This window comes from Cyprinodon variegatus, unplaced genomic scaffold (assembly GCF_000732505.1).
Source record: "Cyprinodon variegatus isolate N-32 unplaced genomic scaffold, C_variegatus-1.0 Scaffold790, whole genome shotgun sequence".
Classification (NCBI taxonomy): Eukaryota; Metazoa; Chordata; class Actinopteri; order Cyprinodontiformes; family Cyprinodontidae; genus Cyprinodon; species Cyprinodon variegatus.
The window spans coordinates 565,757-578,493 of NW_015151243.1; the positions used below are offsets into that span (position 1 = coordinate 565,757).

The following is a 12,737-nucleotide window of genomic DNA, read 5'->3' on the forward strand; positions in this document are numbered from 1 at the left end:
ACTATTCCTTTAAATAAACCTAAAACTATTTTACAAGAAAAATCCCTTGCATTTTTCTCAGTTTCCTCCAATGTTAGATTATATCGTCTGCATAACATAGTACATTCTCTGTCTCGCAGGGAAACTGTTAATTTTCAGTTAAAAAATAGCCAGATTTATAAAGTTAGTGCTGTTTTTCTGAAAAAGGTTTGATCTCCTAAGAGTTGATAGTAGCTGTGATGCAATAGAAAAGCAAATAAAAGTAACCTGCTGCAACTCTGAGGCATGTCAAGAGACACATGATTTCAAGTTTCTTCTGTAGTCTCAATCTTCAAAAAAAAAAAAAAAAAGGTGGTTTTCTTTTTCCTATGAGGCCTTACACGTGAGAAGGATGTTCAAACACATTCTTACATGATGTAGAGCAGCAGAGCTGGGCAGCTCTGTACTCATCACATGGTAAATCATGCTTTTCTGAATTATTTTAACCTTGGTATAGTTCTAAAGGATACCTCAGCCCATGCAGTCAGAAGAAATTTTGCAGATACAGTGTGTCGTTGTGGACTGATCACTAAGAACTCATAGGTTAAGGGTCTCTATCGTTTACTTGGGGAAAACTAGGTTTTCTTGGCCAATAAGAATTTATTTTTTTTGTTGAACTCTTACCTTCATACTCTAAATTGTTTTGACAAAAACTTTTATCCAAACTGTAAAGAAATAGAACATATTCTTTAAGAAAACAGAACACTTGAGTAATTTTATGTATCAAACCATTAATCCCTGTCATTTTCAATAAGACTCTCCAACAACACCAATACAAAATTACAATCTCAAAGGTGCTGGTCATCTAAAAAAATGCAAAATTTTCTTTCCACCTCATTTCATCTGCTGCTCTTTATTTCTCTGAGGTTTAATTTCATAATGTGTAAAAATGTGAAAAGACCTTTGCATTAGTAATAAACTCTTTTCTTTTATATGACTTGATCCTCATGTGAAACAAGGATGATAGGGTCCCTTGATGAGTTGCCCAGCAACCAGTGAGGTTGGGCTTACATTATTTCCTTACTTTGCTTTTTAGTCTTAAATGTTCATTTTATAGCTTTTGGCTACTTTCAAAATGTTTCAGTCCCTCTACTTTATAGGGTCTCTTTTTATTTTCTTTGCCAGAGTGGAAACTACAGTTAGTGACATGAGATGAGACTCTTTGAGGTGGCTCTTCTGTTTATTGGGGAGTTCACCATGATCCTCCCCTAATGTTTAGTTTTGTTCTAAAATAAACATTAAAAAAACAATGTCTGATTGTTTTTTTAGATTTTTTTTCCAGACAGCATATATTTCCACAAATCCAAACATTCTGATGTTGCTGACAAAGGAAAACAAAAATAAAACATAAAACCTCCAGATCCAAGAAATAATTTTTTATGTTGCAGAAAATCCTCTTAAAAGTATAACTAAAATAAGTCTACAGGATCATATTCTAGTCATGCATTGTTTCTTTTTAACTGCATTTCATGATCATTCATTCAATATTGTGAGCAGCTAATGCTCACAATAGCAGACTTGAATAACAGACTCCAAATAAGTCGTATCTTGTTCTCTATTGCGCTTTCTGAAAATAAAGACATTCATACATTACTTTTTTGGTTTAGTTGAATAAATTATGTTCTAAAACTACCATCAATGTGTGTACGTTCCTTCTGTTTTAGTATTTGAACCATGCTGTAGATTCTGTTCAAATGTTATCCCCTCCAGCAATCATTTCCCCAGTACTGATGCCTCCTGTTTTTATCTGCTCCATTCTGGATTCTCATTCTCGTTTCTTCTCAATTTACCTTCATGCTCGTTGGTATTTTCTTTCCTACCTGCCTTTTTCTTGTACAGAAGTGTGAGAAACAAGTTTTTTTTTTTTTTTACATACGCCAACACACAGACATGGAGGATTCTGAATGAATTTATGACGATAAAAACTCAATATCTTAATATTAATTATCAAATTAGATGAATCCAAAGGCTGAACTTTGAAGCCTGGTCCGAACAGCTTATCCGAACAGCTTATGGTGAAGACATTAAGACAGGAATAGGCTGCTGAACAAGAAATAAAACCAGCAGCCTCTGCAGTGAAGCGAAAAATCACTTGGACAAGAGCCACACAAAATGCAAAACATGTAAAACTAAAATTATATAATTTACACCCATCAACCAGACAACCATTTAGAAAGAGATTATAAAGCTTCCCAATAAGTCTGTCCTGGCAAAGCTGATTACAAAGTTCAGAGCAACTTTGCTGCACGGCGGTTTGCATGTCTTGTGCTGCAAACAACAGTGGTGCTAATGTGGATGAGCCGAGGAACTGCAGAATAACATTTGGTCAATCAGTCTTCCTTCTGCATGTATTATTTTCATGACAAAGAGATCATTTTAATGAGGTTTACCCTTTTGTTTAATGTCATTCATTTTCATTCATTAAAAAGATGCCTAATTCCAAATTTGTATAAAAATTGTTTCTTCACAGTCTTTGATGTTTTAATACATAAGGTTGGATTTTAGTTCTTTTATGTTCACTATTTGTTCCTGGTAGCGGATAAAAAAATAACAGCTGTACCACCTTAAAAAAAACAAAAAAAAAAACACCTTTATTAGACGATAAAGTCCTCAATCTGTGCTGCATTAACACTCATTTCTGTCAATATTTTTCTTTTTTTCTTATATAGACTAGCTGTCTAAAATTAACTATTTCAGATGTTTAACCGGAGCAAAACAGTTGTGATACCTCTTAGAGATACAGTAGTATTTCATCTGGAAATCTGAAAATAAAATAACAAAAAAACAAACCTTTAAAAAAACAAAACATAAATTAATTATCTTAATAGATAATTCATAGGGCATACCTCATCAATGCAGACCTGCAGCTCACTTCCTTAGATAATTTCTTTTTAATACTTTAGCAACTGCAGCCTGCTATAAAGTAAACTGGATTAGGACCTGCTAAATGTGGTGCATCTAGTCAGTTTGCACTTCTCACTTCATCCTTTTGGCACTGAAATGGACATTGAAAGCATTTTAGAAAAAACTTAAATAAAAACAACTGTCTAGAATAAAAGAGGTCTTAGAACATCAACTTTCTAAATGCTACATGAATAAAATGACTGGATAAAGAGAAGATATTGATATCTAAATTTGTATAATGAAATTAAAAACAGCTTATAGCAGCACTTGGACTGAAATTAGAGCTTGTAAATTCTGACTCTTGCTCTGCTGTGTAAAGCTATGGCTTAAGGTTGCTATGGCAGCATCAGTATGTTTTTTTTTGTTGACTAAGAACTTTCTTTGAAATACCAAACATAAACTTAAACTCTTACTATTTAGATGATTTGAACTTGCACACAAAATGTGTGCAGGTTTGAAATAAACTTAAAAAAAAAAAATACATAAAAAAAATCTAAACATTGGTCAAACCAAATATTAACTACCACTGTGGCCTAATTTATATAGCACAGATGTATACATATGTGTGTAGAATTTCAGATAGGGTCTCATGAAAGTCTGGTCTGTCTGCAGTAGTCGATTTGGAAAATTGTGTTGTGCGAGTAATTTTCCAGGTAGTTAATTGCTATCAGTATAGATTGACCCTTAACTGGTTCCAGAACCTATCAGTTTTCGGCCTCCCCTCGTGCACATTGGTCCCCACCATGCCACCCCATGAACCTTGGAGGACCACTGTAGGTCTCTTATCTCCTACTAATCACTCTAGTCAGATAACCACACTTGCAGCTTTCTGTGAAACGGAGCAGGTGGCAGTTGAGGATAAAGTAAGATGAGTAGCTCTACGGCAGCCCAGTGTAAAGCCATCTGCATCAATAAAAAAAACGCCTGTTGTAGCAACACTACCCACAGCTAATTATACTTTTTTTTTTAAATCATTTTTATTTTTGATGTTTATGACATGGTGGAGCCAGCAAAAAAGGCAAAGAAAATCTTTGTTTAATAAGCAAAGGAAGAAAAAAGAGAATTGGACCGGGACAAAGTTAAACCTAGAGTGGATTTGGGGAAGGCGTTTGCCCTGTAGAAATATTGAAACAAAAACAAGGATGCAACACTGATGTAAACCTGGAACTGTTGTTGGACTTGCAGGTAGCATATCCACTATCCTCTGTTGAGGTTTTATTGTGACTTTAAAGATATTGATTTTTAATATAACTTAAAAGACAAAGGCTAAATCACATTATGCAAATAAAAAATGGTTAACTCGAGAGGAAGACACTTGACTTATTAATGTTACTTACTGGTGTGTATGTTACTTATTAAAGTAACATACACACCAGTTTACCAAAGATATTTGGTCATAAAATAACAGTCTTCCAGGTGCTTAGAAAGTCACAGCATTGTAGCTGTGTGGCTTGGGGAGGGCAGTCGGTGTTAACAATAATCCTGTAGGGATTACACAGCAGCCACCCGGAAATTACTTAGTACTGCTTTAAATATCTAGAACTTTAAGCAAATTGATGTGCTGTTCTTTATGTTCAAAATGTGTAAAGTCAAAAAAAAAAAAAAAACTGCTTGCATGCCGGGGCCTCCCTATGCAGAGCTTGCTGTTCTAAATGAACATCTACTTTTCCCCCACAGATCAAATCAATGTTAGGGAACTGGAAAATTGTCCACTAATTGGAGTGAGTGCACGCTTCATTGCCCACTGTATCTCTTTGATGTTCTCACAATGAACGTGTTCTTGATCTTCTCCGCATCTCTATGAACAGAAAAAGCTGATGTAGAAAATGGACAAACAGCTTTTCTTTTTTAAAATGTCTTGATACTAATATACTGTCACTCCGTTTAATGTATTGCTGTGAGCTCTGTCTGAGTACAGAATTAAATAAACTCCAACCCATTTAAGTGGAAGGAAAAATTATAGAAATTAGGTACATTGTGGAGTTATATCAAGTTATTTCAATGCTATAATGTGTTTTTAAGGTTTCTGATTTGGATGATGGTTTCAAATATGATTAGTTTTTAAGTTACGTCTTGTGTTTTTCGCACATACCTGTTGATCTTTTGCTGACAGGTAAATGTCCTTCCCACAGTGCACCACTGCCTGCAAGTGGCCAATAGTCCTGCCATGTCACTCACTTTGACACACAGGATGGGTCAACTCAGTGGAAACATATTATCTGTTGTGTATAGATATATAGTATCCCAAGCTGTTCAGAAAACATTTCTATATTGAAATGTTCATGATGTTTTTTTATTTCTTGCCCCAACGATCCCAGAGAGCCAGGTTTCTGTCAAGGGGAAATAACGTTCTGCAATATCAGACATGTTGTAAAGTGTTTTATTTAACAGAGAGGCTGCACCTTCCTGCATGATAATTAAACACCGATATGCTATTTGGTAAATTTAGAGTCACAAAATTTAATAGCCGCAATTTTAGGTGGTAGAGTTTTGGTCTATCATTGTAAAAACTGCATTTATTATATTTTTATCTTTTTAAAAATAAAACTGAACTCTACATTCATATTCAGTCTCCCTAAGTGACTTCTTTGTAATATGATCTGTCGTTGCAATCACATTCCCGATGGTTACGGTTTGGGTTTACCAGTTTCACTGATCTATTTTACCTAAATTGTTTTACAATGCAGCTCTGTTAAATAATAAAGAGGGCTCCATAAGTAGCCATTTATAAATCCTGCAACAGCTTGACATTTCTGCAATGGCATGAATACACTTTCATCTAAACCAATTGTATTGTAGCTCTGTTTTTTAAGGTTGGCTGCGAGCTGCTTCCCGTTGTCCTACCACTGTCATGATGCCGTCACCATTTAAATTTCACTTTAGAGAGAGGGTTTTCAGGCTATCATTCTGTGTGACTTTCAACTGATTTTCCCAGCTTTTTTCCCCAGATTCGGATCGTTACAGCTCCTCCAGAACTGCAAGGACTCCTGATTTTTTTCTCTAATGAATGCTTTTCTTTTCCAGGCTATGGCTGGAATTTACTCTGTATCTATTTATATGTCAATGTAAATAAATAAGTCAAATTTATTTAGACCAAACTAGCCAATTAAGTCCTTTAAGCCCCCTGTGTGTTCAAAACAGATATAGCTTGCTTTGTGGCCTTATTATTATGCTTATTATTAATTCACTTATAATAACACAACTTTTAGGAAAACCTCTGTTCTGCTGTTTCTATGCATCACTGTGAAAGGCTTTGCTCCCTGCCTTGAAAAAACGAACAGTTTAACCCACATTTCTGCCATACTACATACCATGATGAATGAAACAAAGCTTTGTACAATGCTCAAATCTTAAGCTACTGCAACCTCGAGACAGGTTACTGTTTTATAACCTGTTTTATAACCTGTCTCAAAAGTTTTCACCCTTTATACAAACTAGATGTGTTTCCACCTTTGGACCAAGTTAACCAGACCATGCAAAATGTAATTTCATCATGTTACATTTGGCTGCAGGAAAAGGAGGTAATGAACTAACATGGACCACAGATCAGTGATGGAAAGAGCTTTTAATGAATTTCTAGCAATCAGACAAAAATTTGATTGTTTTTATCATGTCAGCGAGTATTTGTGAAGTTAATTGGCACATAGAGAGGTCAAGAGAGAACCTCGATTCTAATGGGGCGGCAGCAGCAGAAACAGCTGGTTAGTCATGTAAGGTAAAGATTTTAATTTGCAGAACATTTTCCACAAATGTGTTTCCATCTCCTCTTCTGTGGATTAACCTCTTTAAAAAGGATTCAAAACCACCTCAAGCGAGTGTAAAAACTATTTTGCTAAATGTTGTAAGGTGATTCTAATTTTTCTGTGTCCCTCAAACTGTTCCAATGATTTCTTCAAAATCTGCGTAAAAACATTGATGGAAACACATCTACATCTAATAAACTTTCACCTACTTACAAAGCGCTTTTAGGAACAATACCCAAGATTCACCTCTTACTGCCCTCACCTGATTCACACGAGGCATGTGACCGAAAGCACTCTGACAGGGAGCTAACGACCCATAAGAACCCCCTAACAACCATTAACTTCCCCATTGTGACCTCCTTGGCCCATCCAGTGGGAGGGATAAAAGCCACCATTTGTCCCCCCAATTCTTTTTTTAGACCTACAGTATATTAACCTCAAGTCTCCCCACCATTAGTATGAACTGAAGAAGCTTCTCAGATGAGAGGCGAAATGTCTTCTAGAAAACTTCATGTCCAGTTGTGTAGACTGAACTTTGTTAAGCTTAACCGTGACCTGGATGACTGAGAATCTTCACAAATAACACATCACTGAATGGATCAGCACCTCAATACATAACAGATTTGTTGTCTGTGTATCAACCTCCCAGACAACTCAGGTCTTCTAGTTCAATCCTAGTCTGTACATCCAGAACTAGAACCAAACAGAAGACTGTAAAATTGCTAAAAATCTGGGTTCTTTTAAATTAAAGCTAAAAACCCATTTTTTAGAGCTGCCTTGGACTGTTAAAATTTTAGCTGGACTTTGATGTTCCAACAGTTTTGTTTGTTTTACTATCTTCTTTTATTGTGTTTTTATATTAAATTGCTTTTCCCCACTTTTATTTTCCATTTGATTGTTTGATTAATGTAAATCACTTTGAATTGTCTCTGCATTCGGTTGTGTAATAACAAATGTAATTTTTCTCGCCTTGCTTTGACTCTATAAATTTTGTGACTTCTGAAGGCAATTTGGTGCACTCAATTAATCAAGAAACAGAAAAGTAATTCAAAAAAATAAAAACCCTTTTCTTTAAGATATAATGCTGTTAACAAACGTTTTTACACTTGAATTGTCAAAAAGAAGATAATTTTAATCAAAGTCATTTAATCAAAGTTTACAGAAACGATTTATGTTGGAAAGAACATGAGAAACGTCCCAAATTGCCAGATTACATCTCTACCAAATATGCATACTGTGATTATTTTAATGAAATAATGACTAATTTTAAACAGCTTTGTTGTTGTTTGTTTTGTTTTTGTTATAACATTGATTGCATTTGCTAAATAATTTGCACCAAAAAGGAGTCGATTAAAAAAAAAAAACACATTGATCACAAATATCCTAATGGTTTGCAGGTATTGCTTTGTTGGAACCAGCTTCAATAAAACTAATCCCAAATGAAAGTCTGTTAAATATCACAAAAGAACACAGCAGACAAAATGGAATGTATAACCTCATTTCAATCCCATCTCATATAGGAAAAAAAGATAATTTGAAAGACAAGCTCAGACAAGCTGACCTCTCAGCTTATAATAAGGTTCCAACATGTCAGGAGCTGTATAGAACATAATCACAGGTTTATCAAATTCTTCTTCCAAAAATGCAGATTTAAAGCAGAGACATCATGAAATTCTGTCATGCTGAACCTTTAAAACATTGAATACCAATAAATTTCAATAAGATTTCAATATGCAAACTTATGATTTGCATAGAAAATTGCTGTTAAGAATTTAAGGTCAAAACATAATAACCCACCGGTATTACAAATTAAAAGCAACAATAGATTTCCCAAATTTGGTTTTACTCACAAACAAAGCAAGGTCTATCTTAACTCTTATAAAATTCATCAGATTATTTGAATTCCTCCTTTTGTTCAATCAAAATCGAAATAAGAACATCTAAGCCAAAGGCCTTCCACTTTTTCAAACTCTGTCCTTCCCTCAGGATATACTGCATTCCTTTTTTTTTTAAAAAAAAGAAGACCTGCTCCACTACTCCAGACCATTTCAGATGTAATAAGTTGGAAAGAGCTCCATAAAGTGAAGTCTGATAAAAAGCCAATTGTCTGCTCTGAAACAGACAATTATATATTATGTGATTCTTTGCAGCGGCACAAAAGTGATCCATCATCTTGAGGTAATGGGTAAATTCTGCAGCTGGCTTTCAATTCTACAAAACAGAGCAAGTACTGAAAATCAAAATAAGCTGTAGAGAAAAAAAATCAAAGACAAATTCTGTGAGTTTCCTTTTAGAATACACCGTCTTGCCTTGATAAAGGATTTAAACCAACTGAGGCACTAAAAAACCTTAAGAAAGTCTTTCCCATTGGGATTTTGTGCATCAGGCCAACACTATAGTGCATCATTGTTCAGTGGGGAGAAATAGGATATGTTACAGTCTAAATCTTTTGCAAATTAAGAGAAAAACATAAGTGTAAGTATCCAGTCCCCCCTTTCAAACATCAGCAAAACACTAAGCTTTAGTATCTTAACCTAAATAGCTGGTTTGAAAGTTTGCAGCGGTGGCATAGAGAATATTAGAGAACAATTATCTCCAACTCCTGTCCTCAAGGGGAGATGCCCTGTAGGTTTTATTTCTGTCCTTGCTGCAACAAAGCTGATTCAAATAGATAAATTACTCACCTGGAATGTCAGCTAGCTCTATAGCAGCTGGTTACTAAAACATTAATTTGATTCAGGTGTTTTGAATCAGGGCAACATATAAAACATGCAGGACAGCAGCCCTTGAGGACCTACTTTGGACACTACTAATCTAAACTGACAGGCCTTCTGGGGAGAGCAATAACCTGAGCAAAAAAAGCCGGGGAAAAAAACCCCATGGGAGCTTCAAATGATAGTCTGAAAAGTGTGGTGTGTGTTTGTTCTTCAAAACTAAACTTGCTAGACTGCATATGAAAAGTTATGTCTGGTTAAAAACGATGTGATCCTATGCACACCACTAACATGAAGATTGCAGCATAATGCTCTGAGGATAGATTTCCTTCAAAGACTTCGAATCAGCTCATCTGTGCAAGTGTTTATAAACTGACGATACTGGATGGTATTAAGGCTGACCTATTTTGTAAAAATAAAAAGGAAAAAACAACTTTAGCCTATTGGATTTGTTTTATAATGTGACTGAAAGCACAAATGTTTAATGACTTTAACACTTTTTGTAAGGCACTGTGTTATCCCCGCCGTTTAGCCTCAGGTTTATAACCAAACCTAATGATTTTCATTTTTCTGAGAAAAGCATTCCAGCAACACAATCTGTTGACACTTCCCCAGCTTACCGTCGGGATGCTCATAAGGGAGCCAGTGGTGTTTGGTATTTTGGAATTCAAAGTTGGAGTTGCGAAGCTGGCATTGTTGGGCTCGGAAATCTTCAAAGTGCTTCGGGCACTCGTTTATGTTGCACAGCTGGTAATCGTAGTTGACTCCAGGACAGTCCTGGCCGCCGTTTGAGGGTCTGCAGAAGGGAGATGGAAGAACATCAGAGGCTCAGAAGGAAAACAAGTTCTTACTTGAAACCAAAGGAATACAAAATGCTGTGTACCACTTTGTTGTTTTTGCTGTTTTTCTATGTTCAGCTAGGACTTAAATGGCTACCAAGGAAGACATGCTAAAAACTAAATGTCATCATCTCTCTATTCTAAAGGTTAAAGTATCAGGATATATAAAAAAATAGGTGCTGATAATCAAATGTACTATGTTGAGATCCTATGAAGGATGAAAACATCTTTCTGGCAGTTTGCTGCCAAAAATATATTAAAAAGGAAAGGCTTAGATTTGAGCAGAAAAGAAATATTCTGTTATTGTCCCGCAACGGAGGAATTCAGGCGAACAAGCAGCAAAGTAAAAGGAAAACTAAGCATTCAAATACTGAGAAAGGAATAAATTATAAAACCAAACAGAAAGAATAGGAGACCGTACACTTTTAGAACATAAAACTCTTGTAATGCTGTTAAAAATGAGCAACTCAGGGGGATATAAAAATGTACAAACTGTCCTCATGCATGTGTATTCATGCATGAGGAAAAAAACTTTAGAAAAGTCACAGTTACTGTCAATCAATCTGGGAAGACTAACAAGGCCATTTCCAAACTACTGGAAGCCCATCATTTTTATTCACATGACAGTCAAGACAGCTGCAGAACTTATGAAGATTTGACATCTGGGTAAATCCATCCCAGCACACAGAGCAATGAAAAAATAAAACAGTTGCTCAACAGGTCAAAAAGTACGGTACATGTAGAACTTCATACCAGCATGGTTAGTAGAAGACTTAACAAGCATTGGTCTAAAGAGTTTAAGGAAAAACGTTTATTTTTTCTAAGAAAGCATGGCAGGATGACTCAGGTTTGCAAAGCTGTATCTGGACCACAAATTGTATCAAATCACCTTAATGTACTGTATAGGAGCCATATGAAGCGACATTTCTCCAAAAACTCATTAAAAGCAAATATAACAGATTACCTGTTTTCAAAAAACAAGAACCCCTTCAGTTTCTCTTATAATTATTTTGTAACGACTTAGTTTAAATGCAGAAAAGTCATATTAGCTGAAATATCTTTGCACTTTAGGATTAAAATGTATAAATGGAACATTTGTGATTTCTTAATAACAAAATGCCGACATTAGTCACGCAGGACTTAATTTTCACTGAAAGCATTATGTAAATTGGTGCATAAAAAGACAATTTACCACAACTGTCTCATCGGCTTTAGTTCCATTACCAAGACAGAATGAGTCCAAATGGGATGCAGCTTTAATTAAGAAGCCTGAAACTCGTGCAAAAGTTGTTTATTCCCCATTAATGTGTTCAGGTTTTGTCTTGCTCACTTCAACTCCTTATTTATTTCATTATCTAATCAACATTGATTAAGCTTAACATACCGGTAAGGAGCTCATATGTATTGGAGCATTAGAATAAATCACCTTACGAAATTAATCCTAAAGTATTTGTTACAGAAGCACATTTTTAATTAGGTTAAATAAAAGTGCTGTGATCGCATTTCCTTTTAAACCACCTCAAGTTACAGAACAAGATTTTTACAACGACATCAATAAATGAAATTCATAAAACAGAAAATGTAGAACTCCTTTTACATTTGAATAACACAGAAAATATATACAATCAGCTTATTTTCTTTAGTTCACCAACATGCTTTGTGAGTAATCTCCTAAAAAATGTCTAAAATACCATTTAATCCTGTCATTGCTGCTCCTGTTACTGTACTTACGCAGGGTTGTTACACTGACGTGTTCGAAAGCGAACCCCAGTTCCACAGGACCGTGAGCAGGAGCCATATTTACTCCAGGAACCCCAGGCACCATCCTGCTTCAGCTGATTTGGGTTTTTCCACATGCAGTGACCTTTATAGCACCACTAAACATGATGACAGAGAGGAGAGAGAGAAAACATACAACTAAATAAAATAAGAATACATATTTATTTCACTAGAGGTAAATTGAATAGTCCTTAACATCTTCACCACACCCCTAGGGAAGAGGGTGAAATGCGAGAAATATTAAACAGAACTAAATTGAAACAGGCATTTATTTTGGGTTTAAACACACATCAATTTTAAAACATAATTTCTTCTTAAACTTTCAGTAAAACAAGGGTTCATTATTTTTGTCATTTAGTGCTGCTCTTTCTCTCAGACACTGCATGGAACATTCAAAACCTTCAGAACATTTTCTTTGTTCGTAAGTCTTTAAGTTTGCGCAGCGACTTGTGGTTTAAAAGAGTTTGAGACTTTATTAGTTTGTTTACTTTCCAAAACCCTATTAATGCAATGCATCAATGGCTACTGACTAGCTCAAACTTAGCTCAGATTCACACTGTGAACAAAATGCTCTAGAGCCCACTTTGAACCCTAACTAAGCAGGGAAACAAACCAGAGATATTTTTTAAAGGACTCAATATCTCAGATGGAAAAACACCCAAAGGTGTGCTGTGTATCCTTCTTCGAGCCCAGTGCCTGCTGGATACTAGCAGTAACCCCCTGCTATTATGAACAGGTTA

The 12,737-nt window shown here is 35.4% G+C and overlaps 1 protein-coding gene across 2 annotated transcripts in view; it reads right to left on the bottom strand.

The window, feature by feature from the left end:
* LOC107098578 (A disintegrin and metalloproteinase with thrombospondin motifs 3-like) overlaps positions 1-12,737 on the bottom strand; it is a 232,713-nt gene that overhangs the window by 64,108 nt on the left and 155,868 nt on the right. For both annotated transcript variants that reach the window (XM_015396319.1, XM_015396318.1), the window contains exons 10-11: positions 11,950-12,095; positions 10,000-10,175 (exon numbers count right to left, since the gene is read on the bottom strand). In XM_015396319.1, coding sequence (XP_015251805.1) covers positions 10,000-10,175; positions 11,950-12,095 — 322 coding nt within the window. The remainder of the gene's footprint in view (positions 1-9,999; positions 10,176-11,949; positions 12,096-12,737) is intronic.